The sequence below is a fragment of the Euphorbia lathyris genome, chromosome 7 (genome assembly GCF_963576675.1).
Source record: "Euphorbia lathyris chromosome 7, ddEupLath1.1, whole genome shotgun sequence".
Lineage (NCBI taxonomy): Eukaryota > Viridiplantae > Streptophyta > Magnoliopsida > Malpighiales > Euphorbiaceae > Euphorbia > Euphorbia lathyris.
In genome coordinates, this window is record NC_088916.1 from 40,170,719 (window position 1) to 40,189,338 (window position 18,620).

The 18,620-nt window shown below is 33.9% G+C and overlaps 1 protein-coding gene and 1 long non-coding RNA gene across 3 annotated transcripts; one reads left to right on the forward strand and one right to left on the reverse strand.

Annotated features, from left to right (window-relative positions):
* Positions 1–2,886: 2,886 nt before the first annotated feature.
* LOC136235631 (uncharacterized) lies at positions 2,887–10,123 on the forward strand. 2 transcript variants are annotated; one of them, XM_066025446.1, is made up of 11 exons: positions 2,887–3,143; positions 3,248–3,475; positions 3,548–3,643; positions 3,769–3,866; positions 4,016–4,144; positions 4,841–4,961; positions 5,700–5,784; positions 5,892–6,001; positions 8,554–8,705; positions 9,366–9,462; positions 9,543–10,123. In XM_066025446.1, the coding sequence occupies exons 1-11, from the start codon at positions 3,063–3,065 to the stop codon at positions 9,876–9,878; spliced, it is 1,533 nt and encodes a 510-aa protein (XP_065881518.1). In that variant the 5' UTR covers positions 2,887–3,062; the 3' UTR covers positions 9,879–10,123. The 2 variants fall into 2 exon arrangements, with proteins under 2 accessions (XP_065881518.1, XP_065881520.1); XM_066025448.1 differs by having other exon boundaries at positions 3,778–3,866.
* A 3,730-nt stretch (positions 10,124–13,853) lies between these two features.
* On the reverse strand, positions 13,854–14,659 carry LOC136235093 (uncharacterized). Its single transcript, XR_010691647.1, has 3 exons — positions 14,548–14,659; positions 14,199–14,414; positions 13,854–14,113 (listed from the first exon to the last, which is right to left on the reverse strand). It is a non-coding gene; the product is annotated as an uncharacterized lncRNA (long non-coding RNA).
* Positions 14,660–18,620: the final 3,961 nt, after the last annotated feature.

Below are 18,620 nucleotides of genomic sequence, written 5' to 3' on the forward strand. Positions count from 1 at the left end.
ACTTTCAACCCTCTTCTTATGAATTAACGTCTCAATTAGGAACACTACATCAGGATTGCGAGTCTTTATCAACCCACCTCACGATCGAACTGCCCAAGGGTCTCCCATACCCTGATAGTTTTAGCTAAGGCAATTTATTATGGCTGGCGGGTCTGATCATCAAACCTCACTAAATCAGAACAAAAAGAGAAAAATTGATCTTTAGGTAAAGAAGAAGCATTCTCGATTGGTAGCACATTGCCACGTAACTTAGTTTGGGCCTCACCTCCATTTGTATCAATTTGTTTTGAGGTAACCGACTTTATACCCTCCATTTTTCTCTTTTTGTCATCTTGCGAATCAATACTCGTATCCTCCCTCTGACCCAAGTCAAGGTCCATGTCTGACCCGATAACTTTATCACGGGTTCCGACTTCATTCAGAATGGTTGAAGTCAATTAGGTAATGAGCTTTGTGGGGTAGGAATTTCTGAGGATGTTGGGAAATTGGAGTTAACTTAACACTTGTTGCTTTTAATACTGAACGATGCATTCACATGTCCTCCCTGCTGGAAATTGGAATTATGTGCAAATCCACTATAGCCCCCTAAACTGATATCTCCACTGCTATTGCTACTCGAATCACGGAGCCATTTTGATGTTTGTTGTTTTCCTCCCCGTCGTACACGAGCTTTTAACCAGTTCCCCATTCCTTCTTCAGTTTATTTACACGGTCTCTGGAGTTTAATTCATATAGCCGCTCTATATGTCCTAACAGTCAGCATAAGAAGCAGAAATTACTTAGCCTTTCATATTTGAATGCAATGAACTACCAGTCTATTTAAAGTCTTTTTATCTTTTTGTACCACAACAATCTCATATCAATATGAACATGTATACACATATACTGACGATGTACTCCTTGATTATTCATAGCATCATACTATAGAATCTTCCCTAGAAAATTGCCAACCTGTTTGCCAATGGTTTCCGACATTGTGCCTAGAGGCGAATCGTAAACTTGTATCTAAAATTCGACATAATCAAGGTAAACGGACTCTAGTAACACACTAATCTTCCATTCATTCAATACTAACAGATGATTGTCAAATGACCAAGGACCTGCTGCGAGCACCTGATCCCTATAAAAAACATGGAAAAGCTCAAACATGCAGAGATTGGAATCCAGTTCCGAGAGCAACACTCCTCATTGGCCACCAAAAGTCTACCATTTTTATTTGCACAACCTTGAAATTTACAGGCCGAGTAGTAAGAAATATGCCCACTAGGGATAAGCCCTTGTTGTGGCCATTCGAAACTGCTTGCCTTGCGGTGAAATCCAAGGCATCTATTTGTTATGCCACCATGAGTGAAATATTCGGCATGTTAGATTCCATCGAAACAACCAAAATAGGAATCACAATATTCAGCTCTTACTAAGAAAAGACATGCACACTCTTATGAAGAGAAGACTATAGTTTTCTCAAATAACTATTAGTAGTTATATATTTTGATGTTTTATGATTTTCACTTCTTTATGCTTACATTGGAGGTCTCCTACATGCTCATAGAGAAAAAGATTTACAATTGGAGGTCTTCTACATGCTCACAGAGAAAAACGCTCACAGAGAAAAAGATTTACAAGTATTGCCACATTGAGTCCACATTGCCAAATTGGGGTTATTGATAATTTTTATACAAATACAAGGGTTGATAGGGCGTTTTGAAAGTAAATGGATCAATTGGTGATGTATTAAGTTTGTTTTTCGTGAGAGAGAAAAAAAGGTAAATACTTACACCTTCTTTCCGACCTTTTCCATTGGAATCACACAAAATAATTGCACACAGAACTCGCGGCCAGAATTCGTATACAGAATTCGTACAGATCATCATTCAATACAATTTTGTAGAAGAAGAAAGAAAGGAATGGTTATATATACTAAGCTTTGTTTGGGAGTTTGGAGGTTAATGGAGGTGAGAGTTAAAATAGGTAATGGAAAGGGAAGGGAAGTGATGGAAAGGAAAGTTAACAAATAACCTTGTTTGGGAGTTTATATGATGTAAATGAGGTTAAATGTTTAACCTCGTTTGGGAGTTTAAATCTAGAGGGGAAGGAAGGTTAAATTTACTCTGTAGAGATAAGAAATTTTAAAAAAGTTTACGTTACTCCCATTAACCCCCAATTTGGAGGTTAGAGGGAGTAAAGATTTAACCCATTAACCTCCATTTGCTCTTAAAAAAAACTTCCAAACAAGGTTAACTTAATACTTAACCTTCCATTACTTCCTTTTACTCCCATTAACCTCCTCCCAAACAAGGTATAAAGTTATTTTGAAAAAGTTTAATTTGAAAGTCTCTAATTTTATAAATAGCGGTGTAATTAGTCTAACGTGCGTCACAATTGGGCAATTTTTATAATTTAACAAGAAAAAAAACCATATATATATATATAAGGCCTAATACACAAATAACCCTTTGAACTTGTCCAAATGTTGCAACTGTCCCCCTCAACTTTCAATTGTAACAATTTACCCCTTAAACTTGTTCAATTGTAAAACGTAACCCCAAATTGAGAATTTTTTTACTCCGTACTTGAAGCAATAGTAAAAGCGTTTCCCCGGATTCGTATCACGCCAAAGATCTAATTATCACACTCCATAAGCGTTGCAGATTTTGCATTTCACGTGTTTCTTCAATTGCAGTCCATGTCAGCAATTTGAGGTTATATTTTACAATTGGACAAGTTTAAGGGATAAATTGTTATAATTAGACAAGTTCGAGGGGTAAGTTGTTACAATTGAAAGTTGGAGGGAACAGTTGCAACATTTGGACAAGTTCATGGGTTATTTGTGTATTAGGCCTATATATAATTAATCTATTGGAAATAAACAGTCACGACTCACAACCCAAACGCAAAAACTAAGGAAAAGAAGAGGGAAAGTACATAAAGGGATCAGGAGAAGAGGAGCAATAAACAGGAAGCTGATTTTGAATTGGGTTTTGTCTGTGCCTGCCAATACCCATTGATTGTATTGATTGTTTTGATTCGATCCAATTGCACTGCTCGAATCAACAATCATACTAATGGTGAAAGCTGTGGTAGGAGACGAAACCCAACTCACTTTAGCAGAGGATCGCCTCAGCCAATCCGGTCTCACTTCTCAGGTTTCCTCCTCTCATCTTTCATTCTTATGGGACATGGAATATTTGGAAACCATAATGAATCTGCATTTTCATTTCTCATTTTTTTTGTAACTGTTTCTTTTTAGGTGGGTCTGGTGATCGGCAAGCTCAGCTCCACATTAGACCGAGGTTTTGTCTATGATTTGATACCTACCCCACCCAACGACGCCGGAGAGCCTGCCTGTTCGCTCATTGAGACCAACGCCGCCTCATTGAAATCAGATAAGAAGAAGGGGTCGAAATCCAAATCCCAGACCGCCGATTCTTCCACTTTGGTCATCGACAAAGATTGGGTCGCCGAGCATGCCCGCCAGGTAGTTTTCTGTGGCAACTTTTTTCCGTATTATCTTATTGCTCTTTAATTTGGTATTGTCTGTGGCTTTTAGGTTTCGAGAATGTTACTAGGTGGCATGAATGTCGTTGGCATTTATGTATGGGTTGGTGATAGCTTGTTCAAAAATTCAACGGTCACGCTCAGCCAGGTAGTTTTCTTTTATTCCCTTAGTTCTTATATCTTAGAGTACTAGCCACATTTGATCATGATATTTTTATATTGCAACTTTTAATTGTGTTGACAATGAGCTGATAGTTGTTGTTGACGGGATAGCTTCTTCAGACAGTAAAGGAAGTTGCAGATGCAGCACCTATCTCGCAGACAGACCGGGAAGAAAGGTTGCTAATTCATATATGTTATAGTCCGAGGAGGTATTTATGTAATCATGTCCATTTATACTTAATAATTCTAATTACATGTTCATTATATGATGTTTAGATTAGTTCTATATTACTTTCATTTTTGGTAAACTTCTTGTGCTTGCTATTATTGAGCTTAGCAGCACTTTATACTTTTACAGGTGGACATGTCGAAATTGTGTTCTGTCTTCGAACATTACATCAAGCAGCATACGGCCATGTGATTTCAAAATGGGAAAAGTCTTAAATTCTCTACAGTCGTTCAAGTGTACATACAACTTCGAGCTCAGGTATGTTTTCATTATTGCAGTTTGTACGATTAAGCAATAATCTATGCCTGTCTTTCTCCACTTGAGACATTTTAAGGTCATTACCTGTTTCAAATATTTAATCTGCAAATGTGTTAATTTTAAAATGACTAATTTGCAGTGGCATTTACTAAATCCAAATCTTCTGCCTGCTTAGATGTTCAACATATTTGGCGTCTTGAGCTCCGCAAGATTACAATCATCCAGTTTTTGTATGAAATTGTTGATCAGCCTCTTATAAAGGTTTATCATCGTGGTGGTCTATATGTGTGATGATATGAATAGTCTTAAGCATGCATCCATAAGTTACCTAAGTAAGTGGAAATTGAATTTTCATTGCTGTTGCCAAAGATAATAGTAAAGGAAAGCAGTATTTGGAATCCCAGATTCTTGCTTGAAAGGAATATCCACTGATTCCTTCAATATTTAATTATAACTTGAGCCAGTTGCAACTTGAGAATGTTTTTGATAAGTCTAGAGACTTTCTGACAGGCAATTAGTTGATTGCAATAGCTCGAATCATACAACATGATATTAGAGTAGTCTGTAACTAAATATTGTGTTCTAATCCAAATATACATTTTATTTCTTGTTTTTCTATTTTTTGTTCGTTGGTTTGTTGTTTAATATTTCTAACCCACTAATTATTGCACTAAACTTAAACTTCTTTTTACCCAGTGTGCCCATATGTCATGAAAACGCAGCAGATGCATCAACATTGAGTGCAACTCTTCGTCGTGGAATCTCAGTTCATGCTAAAGAGCTTAGAAGTGCAAAGGCGTTGATTGATGGAAATTGGGTGAGAAGCAATATGATATTGTTGATTTTGAAATCTATTTTCAATTTTCTGTCTTGTTATAACAATCAATACCCATATGCATATGATGACCCATATATATAGATTCATTGAACATGAGGGCGGATTCCTACTTTAACCAGATACTAAATGCATCTTGCAACTTTTCATATAAAAGTTCATCATCACGAAACCAACATTTTTGGGAGATCTCTCTATGCTCTTGATTTATGTATAAGCTGGTATATTATGGTCGTTGTTCATGTATTTGGAATGCGATTGTAGTACATTCATGAAGCAGATCAAGTGTGTAAAAGCACATTATCTTGATTTTTCTTCTAAAATGAAAGACTAGAGAGTGAATTATAGTAAGAGGTAATATTATGATGTTGATGAATATCATTAAAATGGAAAATGTTAAACTTATGTCACATGATAATATTTTGAACATGAATGGATTTGATATCTACAGCTTCACTATGCCTGTGATGTGCACCTGAGTTCATCTAATGTTGTGCTCTGCTCAGATTTTGTGCAACACTAAAGCAAAGACATAGATCCAGTAGTCTCTGTTTATCATGTTTGATTAATACAAGCTACTGTTAGTTGACCTGGGCTGATTTTATTTCTTAGTATCACATTTTTCAAAATTGAACCTTAAATATACATTTTTGTTTGGTATCTTCTTGCAAGTATACATCTTCTTGAGAAGATTTATTTCTGTACTCTTTATGGTTCTAGGTTGTTGATGATGAACCATGTTTGAGTGAGGGTTCGCATGAAGTTGAATTGCTTCTACCATTCATGAAGAATACCTTTGCTGAAGGTTTGTTGGAACTTACTTAAATATTGAAGAGATTATTCTTAGTATTGTTTTTATTAGATATATGTTATCGTTTACAAACATTTAACAGTTCATTTTATTCTATAAAGCATGCAGACAGAGGGACGTTACTGGTGTTCTTATTTTCAGTGGGTCCGTTTGCTCTTTTGCATACTCATATTCAAAAGAATCAGTGTCACAGTCTGTTGCAGATATAAAGGTATTCTGTTGCTTTTTTGTTTTTGTCTCTGTTTTATTTGAAATTTGTTTCACCTTGACAGTGTCAAATGCATACTGAAACTTGTCAATGTTGGGGGGGGGGGTGGCAAGTTGGTAATTCAATGTCATATGAATTACTGACATTTCTTATTTCCCTAAATTTCAACACAGGTTTAGCTTTTTTAGAAGGTACCTCGTGTACTTGCACAGGTTATATCTCAGATTTTTTCAAGTTCTGCTACCCACTTGCGACTTACCATACTATTATAAGTGTGGTGTAGCTCATTTGAAGTTAATGGCTTATGTTGCTACAAATGCTCAAAGTACAGTGGCAGCCAACATACAACAACAAAGCCTTAGTCATACGAAACCGTGAAAAGTCGTGTCAACAACATAAATTCTCTCCCTCCACTCCGTCCTATCCACTGTTATATTTTCCTCAATCCCCAATAAACTCATATCACTCTCAATCACCCTCTTCCAAGTTTGCTTAGCCCTTTCCCTACCCCTCACTATTGCATCCCTTTGCCACCCTTCAATCCTTCTAACCAGCGCATCAAGCGCTCTTCGTCTTACATGGCCAAACCACCTTAGTCGATTTTCCCGCATTTTATTCTCAATAGATGTAACCCCTACTTTTGTCCTAATTATTTCATTCCTCACTCGATCCTTTCTCGTGTGGCCACACATCTGTCGTAACATACGCATCTCCGCCACCGACATCTTATGAATCTGACAGTGTTTCACTGCCTGCACTGCCTGCCAGGAATCGAACACTGGACCACTTGGTCACAGGAAACCCGTAGCACTCTTCCACTTCAACCAACCAGATTTAATCCTATGAGCAACATCTCCATCCAATTGTCCATCCGTTTGAATAATAGATCCTAAATAACGGAAGCAATCCGAGCCCTGGACAACCATCCCATCCAGGATGATTGTCCCTGCCTCCCTACTTCTGTTGCCGCCGCTGAACTTACACTCCAAATATTCCGCCTTACTTCAAGTGGCAGCCAACATGTTGAAAAAAAATTATAACAATTTTTCAGGTAGAATATAATGATGCAGAGAGTACTATTTGTTAAATATGTGGGAATATTACTAGAAAATCATATTTGCTCTCCTGTTTTCTCCATTTATGGTTATTGCTCTCATAGTTATTAAAAGCACTAAGACGCAAGGGGGTTCTGGAGCCTTGGCACGCGGCGTATGGCGATGGCGCACGACTGAACGACACAAGGCGTATTAACAAAATAAAATTTATAAAACCATAAATGATAATATTTATAAGAATGATAAATTCTAAAATCAAAATGCAATAAATACTAAACCATGACAATGCGCTTAATTATAAGTAAATTTTTAATGCAATAAACCTTAATTTCTAAATCCAAAGTTCAATTCTTCAACTAAATAGTAAATTGTAAATCGACTAATGGTTAATTCTCATAAAAACCTGTTCAGGCTGGCTGTTCTTGAAAGTTGAAAACTTTTCTAGTCTGTGCTTCACAAATAAACGTATGGGTTCTCTAATTCTGAAATATCCCCTTAACTGCTTTATGTTTCACGTTTTCTTTCTCTCATATGCTTCTCTGCTACTTTTTCTCTTTACATAGTTGTTTGTCCTCTGTGAATGTCTCTTCCTCCAATTCTAATGTGTTTTGTTCTTTTTAAAATTTATTTATTTTGTACCCCTAGATGTGTCTAACCCAGAGGTGAATAATATACCTACATCAAAAACTTTAAAAAGCCTAAAAAATATACACATGTCACAGAGGCGTGCCATGTGCGCCTCTGATTACTGTTCCTTGGTGCGGCTGGGGCGCGCCAGGTAGGGCTGTAAATGAGCCGAGCCGCTCATGAGTAGCTCGGTGTTTGGCTTGATAAAAGTTCGATCATGTTCGGCTTGATTTACAAATCAGCCGAGCTTGAGCACGTCAAAACTCGGCTCGAAAGCTCGGGAGAGATTCACAATCCATCTTTCTAAGGCAATTTTTAAGGCGGCTAGACTATTACGGGTGCTTTTACCACTTATGGCAAGTTCGATTATAGGTTCATGAACAAGTTCATGAGCAAGCTCGATTATAATGTTTATAAACATGCTGGTGAACTTGGATTATTTTTTAATAGTAATATTTTTATAAAGGGAGAAATTTAAAACGTAGTTTTGTATAAATTTTAGTTTTGTAGATTTCAAAACTATGTAGTTTTGTGTTGAAGAAATTTCAAATCAACATGATTAATGAGTTGTTCGCGAGTGAAGTTCATGAACTGAATTAACGAGCTGCTAGCGAGCAAAGCTCGTGAACGAACTCGTTAACAAGCTCGCGAACAGTGTTGAGCTCAAGCTTGTAAATTTTCTGAAGAGTACAGCATAAGCAGGCCAAAGCTCGGCTCGGCTCGATTACAGCCCTAGTGCCAGGGTAACATCATCCACCATTTTGCTGGCATGGCGCTAGGTCTGTTGCCATGTGCGCGATGCGCCTCAGGCGCACCATTAACAACTATGGTTGCTCTTTTGTTCCGCAATTATTGATTGATTATATTTTTCAGGATGATATCATTAGGAGTCTACAAAGCAGACTGGATATCATATGCGACGAAGTAGATGAGGATCTGGGTCCAACAGATGATGACAGTGTAGAGGCAGTTGAAGAAAAACCAACTCATAAACCCATATCCAGACTTGTACTGAGCTTATTGAGGTATGTTTGATGTTATAGGTGTTTGACAAGTAGAGTATCAGTGTCTTGGGATAATTGTCTTAGCCTTCTCTCTTTTTTTTTTTTTTTTTCATTTCCAAGTGATACTAGACTCTATTTTGTGTTTCTGTTTTTAGTGGCCCCTTGGATATAGGCTTGGGGTGCCTGTTATTTGTTGGTCAAGCAGAGCCTAAAGCAAATGTAAATCCTAAGTGCAGTCCACTTTAGAACCAAGCCTCAAGTGCAGTCCATTTCTCTCTCTTTCTTACAGACAAGCAAGTCAAGATACATGCCCTTGTTTCTCCTTTTTAGCCGTGAAATCTCTTTTTTCTCTCTGTGAGACGTGCATACTAACCACATAAGTTGCATAAGCCATGACAAAGAGAAGAAACTTGTCCTGAATTCCTTTTATCTGTGATAATAATGAATTGGAAGTCAAAATGCATCACAGATGTAGGTTTCACATTTGCTATATGCTGCAAGTACCCATTAGAATATTTTCGATGGCATCTTTAGCTTTTTGCCTTTTTCATGTGTATGTACCTTTTCTTAAGAATAGCTTTGAAACCTTTTCTTAAGAATAGCTTTGAAAGTCCGAGATATTCTTTAGCAGAATATGATCTCCTGCATTTATGACATTCGGCATGGCACAACTTATGACAGGGAGAGATGCAGTCTTGCGTTTCCTCGAAGAGTTTTTATTCCTTGGTTGGCTGGTACATATATATGTGACTACTTACAACAATCAGAGAGAGTTGAGGTTTGTTTCTGGTTAGTGGTTGAACAAAATGTTCATTATTGGTTCAAAGTTATAAGTAGGGTTATGTTGATGCTTCGTAGGTCGTAAAGGATCATTGTGTTGAGTTAATGTCTATGAGAGCTCCAAGTGACGCTTCAATGATTCTCCAACCAGAAGCGGAAGGAGCTGCATCACTGCTTGCTAAATCATTCTGGGATATAGGGATAGCAGTCCCTGGCCATTCTGGTTCTACCTTTATTTCAGAGAAGAGTGGAAAAAATGAAACAAGTGACAGGAGACCTCTGGAGTCGTTCAACTTCAATATTGTGGCTGCATTTCTTTTCCTTCTCCATTCATTTAACTTTAATATTCTGGCTGTACTTCTCTTTCTTCTCCTTGCAATTTTGATAGGGTTTGTGCTTGTCAGGCTGTCATAGTCGGGTTTTTTTTTTTGCCTATAAACTAGTATTGATTTTTATTTTTTATTTTTTTTTGTCCATCTGATAAAAATTGTTGGTCATGGTATTTGTGTGATTTAGGTGATTAGTCCGAGCCTGAGTGGATATTTGGTACAAGTTGGCATGAGATGAAGTTTTTCCTTTTATGTAAAGAAAATCAATATTAAAGTCATTGAGTTTGTATATTTCCTCAAACACTAATAAATCTGTGGGATTTGGATTTTCCTGTTGGTTTGTTATAATGTTTTTTTTTTTTTTTTTTTTTTTTTAATGGAGATGTGCAAATTAATTAGCAGCTAGTTGTAGCAAATGAAGCCTTAGTGTTTGTTTATTTCTATATTTCGGAATTATTTTTTGCCTTTTAATTCTAAATAGGACACAAAAAGTGTTTAAAATTTCGAAAGAAAAATCAATTTACTCATTTTTTCCTTTTGTCTGTCTTTTCATATTAAAAATGAAAGTTTTAGGCGTTTGGTTAGAGAATTATTGTTTACCTTTTTGTATATGAAAAATATCTTTTTACAAAAGCATGAAACACCTGTTTTTTCTACAACAAGCAGTAATAGCAAACAATAGGTAAACCAAATGGGTTTTAACATCTACTACCTAACTGTAAAAATATTTAAAAAAATATTTTTTACAGTTTAAAGTTTTTTTAGTTTTTTTTATAGTAATATTCAAAAAGAAAACTGCTTTCAAACAATGAAAAAATATGAATTTTGAATGCAGACCAACAATAAATGATAAGAGGTGTAATGTATCTAAATAAAAGATCAAGAGCTTAATGAATAAAAAAATAAAAGATTAGGGGCCTAATGATGTTTTTTTTTTTTTTTTTGCGTAAAAAGTACTTGTAAGAACAAGTTTAGTGTTGCAAAATACTTAAATGATGATATTTGAAGGTAGGATTAGACAACTTTGTTTGTTTTGAGGTGTAATTGAAGAGCATAGTAAGTGAGGGTAGGTGAATCTGAATTTTGGCTAATTTTCCTTACACCCCAAATAAGTGGAGAATCATTGTACATATATTTTTCTTCCAAAATGACCCTTTTGTCTTTTATTTTATTTGTATAAATAAAAAGATATAAAAGTAGTTTTATATATAACTAGATTTAGGCTCGTGCAATGCACGGACTACATGAGTTTACTATATTAGACAAATATAATTTTGACATTAAATTTTAACCGAAATTATAAACATATACATATGCCATCTATTATTGAATCCTTCTTCGATTTGTGAGAAATTTTTCATAATCGAATAATTTTTACTGTAATTTTCAGTTTTGTTTTGTAGCACTAATTTCTTCAATGTAGTCATATGTTGAAAAAATATTTTACTAATTTTTAGGAGTGTTAAAAATTGTGGTTCACGGTTACATAGGTGAGATTCAACTTATTTTCTTTTTAATGTATGATATTTGAGTTCAACTCAAAGAAAAAAAGCTAGATTGAAATTGTCAACTCATTATGCTTTGTAATTATAATTGAATTAAGCGGCAATTTGGCCTCTAAAGTTAACACATCTCCGGTTTAGCCCAAATCGAAATTTAAATATCAACTTAATCTTACAGTTAGCAATATTTACAAATTAATTCAAATTTAATAAGTTTTTAGGTATCAAACTTGATCATATTTTAATTAATTTGTCAAATATTACCAACTTTAAAACTGAATTGATTCATAAATTTCAATTTGGATTAAATTAAACCTGTCAATCAACTTTAACGATCAAATTGACCTTAATTCAATTATAATTTGAAAAACAAATAAACTCATTGGTAATTTCATATATATCTAATAAAATGGAATACTAAATTATTGTCCTATAGTTTAGTAATTTGATATTTTTCGCAAAAAAAAAGAAAGTAATTTGATATTTGATATTTGAAATAAATAAAAAGTCAAAACATAACAGATAATGAGTCCTGAGATAAAATCAATTGTAGTTTACATTTACATAGTTAAATGACAACTGCTAAATCCTTGGTTGAGTTTTCATCATGGATTTTAGCTGTAGGATCTTTTTCTAAGTTTACCACCGTACTTGATTATGTTATATTTCATGATAGGCAAAAACATATTTAAGCCCCTGAACTTTACCTGTTTTAAGGATCAAGCCCTTAATCAATTATTTTTCCACATTGAGCCCCTGATCATTGATTTTGTTATGGATTTGACCCTTATTTAACTTTTCTGTCCAGTTTGAACTACTGGATACATCGTTAGGGCGATTCGGCTTGCTGACATGGACAAATAAAAAAAATAATTCATTGACTAGGGGAGATAAAAATTAAAAATTAAAACGAAATTATAGTAATTAATTTTCAATATATTGCTTCCAAACTCGATTTTCTTCTCTCCCATTTTATGATTTTCAACATTAAAATCGCCAAATAGATTTTCTCATCTCCTACACTCAAAAAAGTGAAATAAGGGCCAAAACCATAACAAAATCAATGTTCAGGGATTCAATGTGGAAAAATAATTGATTAGGGACTTGATCCTTAAAACAGGTAAAGTTCAGGGGCTTAAATATGCTTTTTTTGCCTTCATGATATTTATAATTTCATTAATCTATAGTAGAATCTAAAAATATCTTATAGAATATTTAAATTTGTTAGGATGAATTATTTAATATTTTAATCTCAGATTTCTGTTACTTCAATAAAATATTAATATTAATCCACATGATGATAATATTAATCCGTATAAAGTTCTATAAAAAATTAATATTGATTGAATTCAAATCCTTTTATTAGCTTAATATTATTAATTTGTTAGAGTTTTGTAAAAATTACACACTCTTTATATTTCCTGCTAGGTAGTTATAGATAGAGAATTCTTTGTACACATCAGAATATTGATAGGCACTTTGATTTAATTAGAATATATAATTTTAGAAAATCCAAAATTTTTATTAAATTGATACATAAGCCTTTTGTTTTTTTGCTTGCTTTCTTAACATGTCATGTCAAATTAGAAGTTTCAAGCTTCAATATTTTGACAAGTGTCTTTTAGACTCCATTTTTTTAATGTATAATAGATTATAAATTATATTGAATTTACCTAATTAGATTTAAGGATTAGGTTTAATTTTTGAAATTTTTGCAAGATGATTAGCTAAAGATGCAAAGCAAAATTCTAATTTTATTTTTCTTACTATAACATTACTGTATATATTAACAATTTGTTATATTAAAAAAATATAATACATATTAATTGAAAAAAGTTCAAAAATTATTATTTGAAAGTAAATCCAAGTGATATATTGTCATTAATAAAAACCCAAATGATATACTCAAATCTACGAACTAATATACTCAAATTTGAGCATTTGACCTATGCCACAAATTCATCTTTCAATATATAAAATAAATGATATAAAATCCTTTCTAAATTAATTTTTGATATCTTATTTTTACATTTTCTTTAAATTTTAATCAAATTTAATTTGATCAAAATCAGGTTTCATCTTTTCTTTAAATTTTAATCAAATGAAATTCAGATCTAGATCAAAACCAGGTTTCATCTTTAGCACTGCACTTATAAGAGCATCATTCATTTTTTACACTGAATTATGAGAGCATCATTCCTTGGAAAGAAGGAACTTTACTATTAGTTTCCCTTATATCCTAACAGACACATCTTCTGCTCTATTAATCTTCTCCTTGCTCTCTTCACTCTAACCTCTTGCACCATATTCATTATAAATAATATAATTCACTTTAAATAAAAGATCTAAGAAAATAATAATTCTATTTAAATAATATAATTAATCCGAATTTTTAAATATACCACATGACAAAAATTTTACAAATTTGCATATATTAGTGGTCCAAAGGTCACATTCCATAGCTAAAATGTACAGACGTCCAAAACCTTTACATTAACAATTGGCTAGGGATAGATAATGTCATACCTTTCATATATTATATAGTTATACACATTAATTTGAGATTAATTTTGATACATACATCACTCATTACCACTCATTCACTTAAGCGAAGTGAATTGTCAAAATATTGTCTGCTCCAACATAGAAATAACTCTATTATATGCACCATATAAGTTGGCCAGGTAATGTTCAACTCTTGCAAAACAGCAAATTGAAGATCGAAAATCAAAGTGACGAATGTTGGAAAGTTGGATTTGAAATTGAAGACCCTATAATACCAGTTGAGAATGAGAATAGAGATGATTGGTGTGGTTATCTGTAGAAAGAAAAGAGTAGAGAAAGGATAAGAGTAGAATCTTAAAAAATAAAGGATGAGATTAGCTGCAGAATTTTCAAATTACCTTTTGCTGAACTGCAAATCATATATATGAAGAGCACAAATGAAAGCAATCACAATATTGTTATTAAAAAAGTGCAAAAGAACTGAAAACAATAGTTAATTACTACAAAATAGAATTTTCATCAACATCTTCATCGGCAACCAACGCTCTCTTAGACTCGAACAATGGTGCAAAGTCTTCGATTGCCTCCATTTAAAAGTAGAACTGATTAGATTTCTGCATCAGATTTAAGAAGAGATCTAATATTAGCTTTCTGCATCATATTTCACAGGAGATCCATCAGATTTTAGTTTTAGAAATAGATGGGCAAATAGAAAAAAATGAAAAATAATAGAGAAATGTAAATTACCTTTACATGTTGAGCACAACCCCAAGAACAGATTAGGGTTTAAGATGCCCATGGAGAGAATGAATCGATCGGATGAAGAGATTAGGCAATAAAGAAGAGATAAGAATTTAGATTTTTTTGGAAGTGAAAAATAGATAGAAACAGATTTTGAAAGCAAAAGAGATGTAGTTGAGGGAGAGTGGGTATGTAAGACCTTAAAATAAACATATAACAGAAAATAATAAAGAAAATTTGGAAAAGAAAAGTGGGGAGAAAAATTGCTAAAATGACACATCAGCTACTGTTTTCTTATTTAGCCACCTCATCTAAAAAAACTCTATAAATGTGACAAGTGTCATTTAGCTTCCGTGTTTTATATATATAATAGATTACATTATTAAACCATCACTTACTTTACATTCTATTCAAACACAACAAGTTATTTCATACGTCTGACTTACTTCACCTTACATTACCTTACTTTAATTACACTCCATCTAAACAAGGTCTTGCTTTTAGAGACCAATTTGTAATTCTTAAAATTTGTTAGACACTTTCTAACCATTACTATTAGAGAGCGTTAATTGAAACCTTTTTATACCTAGTGAGGGCGACTTGTTTGGCCTGATGAAAGGCCCAACAAAAGATATGTGCAATTGATGAAGGAAGCTTGACACACACCAACTGCCCACCAAAGAGAATTGTATTGCTTGCAACCGCTATTTGAGGCGAGTGACATGAGACGCTACCCACCAAGGATTAAAAAAATACATTCAATTCTCATCAAGTGCACTTTTTGTTTTTTTCTTTTCATTGAGGCTTCTTCAGTTTAGTGTTTTTCAATTTAGGAAAAATTACAAAATTGGATCAAATGGGAGGCCCATTTACATATTTAGATCAATTACCCAAACCATTACATATCTAGACTATTTATTTGTGAATTTCCCAAAATGTCCTTCATATAACAATTTAGAAATTTCTTACTCTTCATTCATTCTCTCTTCATTTCTTTCTTAGTTTGCGAACTTGACACTCCGTTTTTAATTATCGATTAATTTATACGTAAAATCCTTCTTCTTGCGAACTTGCCACTCCATTTTTTTTATAGTTTTGTACGTTTTTTCCAAGATAATACTTTCCGCATATGATTTTAAGTTCGCAGTTTCGCAAACTGTGAAGCATGCGAAGGTAAGTACTACTTTGCAGAATGAGTTTTTCTTCACAGTTTTCGCAAATTGCGAAGCAAATTCATGTACTGAAGTAGTATTTACCTTTGCAAGCATCACAGTTTGGAGAAAATGCAAAGTGGTATATTTTTTTATTTGATGGAAATATACACAAGTAAACAACATACTTAGCAAAATGACATAAAAAACATAATATTATCAAAATTTACAATAAAGATTGCAACAATAATTCAAACCATAAACCCTAAACCTCAGAAATGGAGGAAGTGTGCTTCCAGAACATTTGGGAGGAATGATTAGCAAAATGTTATGGAAGCACACTTCCTCCTTAGTGTGCTTCTAGAACATTTGGGAGGAAGTGTGCTTATAGAAAATTTGCTAAGAAGTTCAGAAGCAAAATGAACTAGAACATTTGGTATTCACCATCTTCATCACATCCCAATCACCCCTCACTGTGATTGGTGCCTTTGTATTCAAGCTAAACAGATACTTGAATTTGATGCCTTTGTATTCAACATCTTCATCACATCCCAATCACCCTCACTATGATTGATGCCTTTGTATTCAAACTAAACATATACTTGAATTTGATGTCTTTGTATTCAAACTTCACAAAAATTAAGTCATTTTAGGGAAAAAAAATGAAAGAAATGCTTCACAAAAAGCGAAACTGCGAAGTCTGCAAAGAGAACTACATCTGAGAAATGATGATTTTGCTTCGCAGAAAGTGAAACTGCAAAGAGAAATACAAGCTGAAAAAAGGATGATTTTGCTTCACAGGCCTCGCAAAATATGAAGCAAAATCGTTCTTTCGAAGCCATTTTCTGGAAAGAGAGGAATATGAAACATAAGAAATACTATAGATACTTACCTTATTTCCGCCTTTTGCCATTGAAATCAATAATAAGCATATGATAAATGCAGAAGAACGTCGAATAACGATGCCTTCAATTCATATAAGAAGAAAGAAACAAAGAGACAAAGAAGAAACATGAAGACGAAGAACCATGCCTTTGATTTGAACAAGAACATAGAGACAAAGAGAGGAAGAAGAGACAGGATGATGAAAAAATGGATTCCGTTGGCACAATATAAAGGAAGGGGGATTAAATGACCTCCCTTAAAGTATCTGTCCACCACCACCAATATAGTATCAAATCTTTTAGAGTATGGAAGTTTTTCCATAAAGTTTATGGTGATATCTTGCCATACTCCCTTAGTAATAGGCAATGGTTGAAGAAGACTGGGGTAAAATGTATGCTCCACTTTACACCTCTAACACGTGTCATAGGCAACCACCCATTTAATGACATTAGAATGTAAATTAGGCCAATAGAAACTTTGTTGAACTCTTATAAATGTTCCATTGATTCTAGGGTGTCCCCTAAAGGATGAGTTATGGCACGTAGCAAGCACCCTGTTTCTAAGATCTTTACTAGACCCAATATAGATTCGCTATCTATACCTAATCAACCCATTCTGTAAGTTGAATTTATAATGTTGAGGTTGCACTGCTAATTGTTGTAACAACAGAGTTGTTTTAGGGTCACACTATACCATTTTTCCTTTCACATGACACAAGATACATGACAGACATTTATTTTCATATCGTCTGATTATTTTTCATGACAGTATATTAAAATTCTCTCATCTAAAAGCTTAATTGAAAATGCGCTCGATTCACATGTGGCCTTTCGATGACACAATTCTATCATCCAAAGAAAACGTGCGTTTTCGTTAAAATTTACTTGCTCATCAGATGACACTTGTAATAAATGACTGTCATTATATGCGGAAAACAAAAAAAGCGGCAAATGAAATTTCACTTACGCGGCCAACTAAAACATATGCCCAAATTTAGGCGCTCAATCGTTTGACTGAAATTTCACAGCTCATATATAAACCCCTCTCTCTCATCCCAAACACAATTTTAGGTTTCGCCATCTTCATCCCTCTCTATCTCCATGGATGCTTCTACATGCAATCACTGGGACTGAGATCGAAACACGCTACTGGTAAGCCATATTTTTTCGTTCATAGATGTATTAGAGTTTCATTGTTCCTTAATATATCTTTTCCTCATCCAATTTACTCTTGTGTATGTGGATTTCAGCAGCTGGAATATAGTGCGTGATGAAAATGTTATATCTCTCGCTTATATACACTAATTTTATTGTATTCATTGTTAGATTCAATAATGAAAATCTTAGGTCTTTGTCTTTTTTAAGTTAGGGCAATATAGTGTGTGATGCTGAAAATGTTATGAACTCATATGCTTCCCTTTTTTTTGAACATAATATTTGCAGGGATAGTAAGAATGCTTAAGTACATGGGAAGGCTGACTGGAGAGATTGTCAATCAGTTCATGACTTTAGCATATGGGAAGATGTCTTTCACTTATTGAGTATATATATTGTTATTTTGGTTTGAACTGATTGGTTACATGTATGATGTTGTTGTGGGTGATGCTGAGATAGGTTTACGACACTTGGCTTGTTATCTGATTGAAACCATTCGGAATGGTGATGGGTTTTCGATGCTATCAGCACAAGTTTTGAACTTGTGGTGACAGCATCACAAACTTCATCACCATGCTCACTTTTCAACGAGTACAATCCAAGTGGCAAGTATATCGTAAAGGGTTATGTATGTGTATTGCTATTAACTGATTGGTTGAATACCTTAACCATACATGAAGTGATTGGTATGAATGTGAGTTATATTTCTATGAAATGATTGGTATGAACTGATTAGTTGGATAGAACTGTTTAGGAAGCTAGAACTGATTGAGTATGTGTATGTGTATGAAGCATGTTTATGTTTGATGTTCTGTTTAGAAAGCTAAAACTCATTGAGTATGTGCATGAATGTTCATTGAGCTTGGCCATACTCTTATACCTACGAGCT

What these genes read in the sequence shown, in the direction of transcription:
- LOC136235631 (XM_066025446.1), top strand. Translation starts at nt 3,063, where the DNA reads ATGGTGAAAGCTGTGGTAGGAGACGAAACCCAACTCACTTTAGCAGAG. An exon ending in ACATACAACTTCGAGCTCAG is followed by an intron (nt 4,145 to 4,840) that starts GTATGTTTTCAT and finishes CTTTTTACCCAG; the next exon opens with TGTGCCCATATGTCATGAAA. An exon ending in AGTCTGTTGCAGATATAAAG is followed by an intron (nt 6,002 to 8,553) that starts GTATTCTGTTGC and finishes TATATTTTTCAG; the next exon opens with GATGATATCATTAGGAGTCT.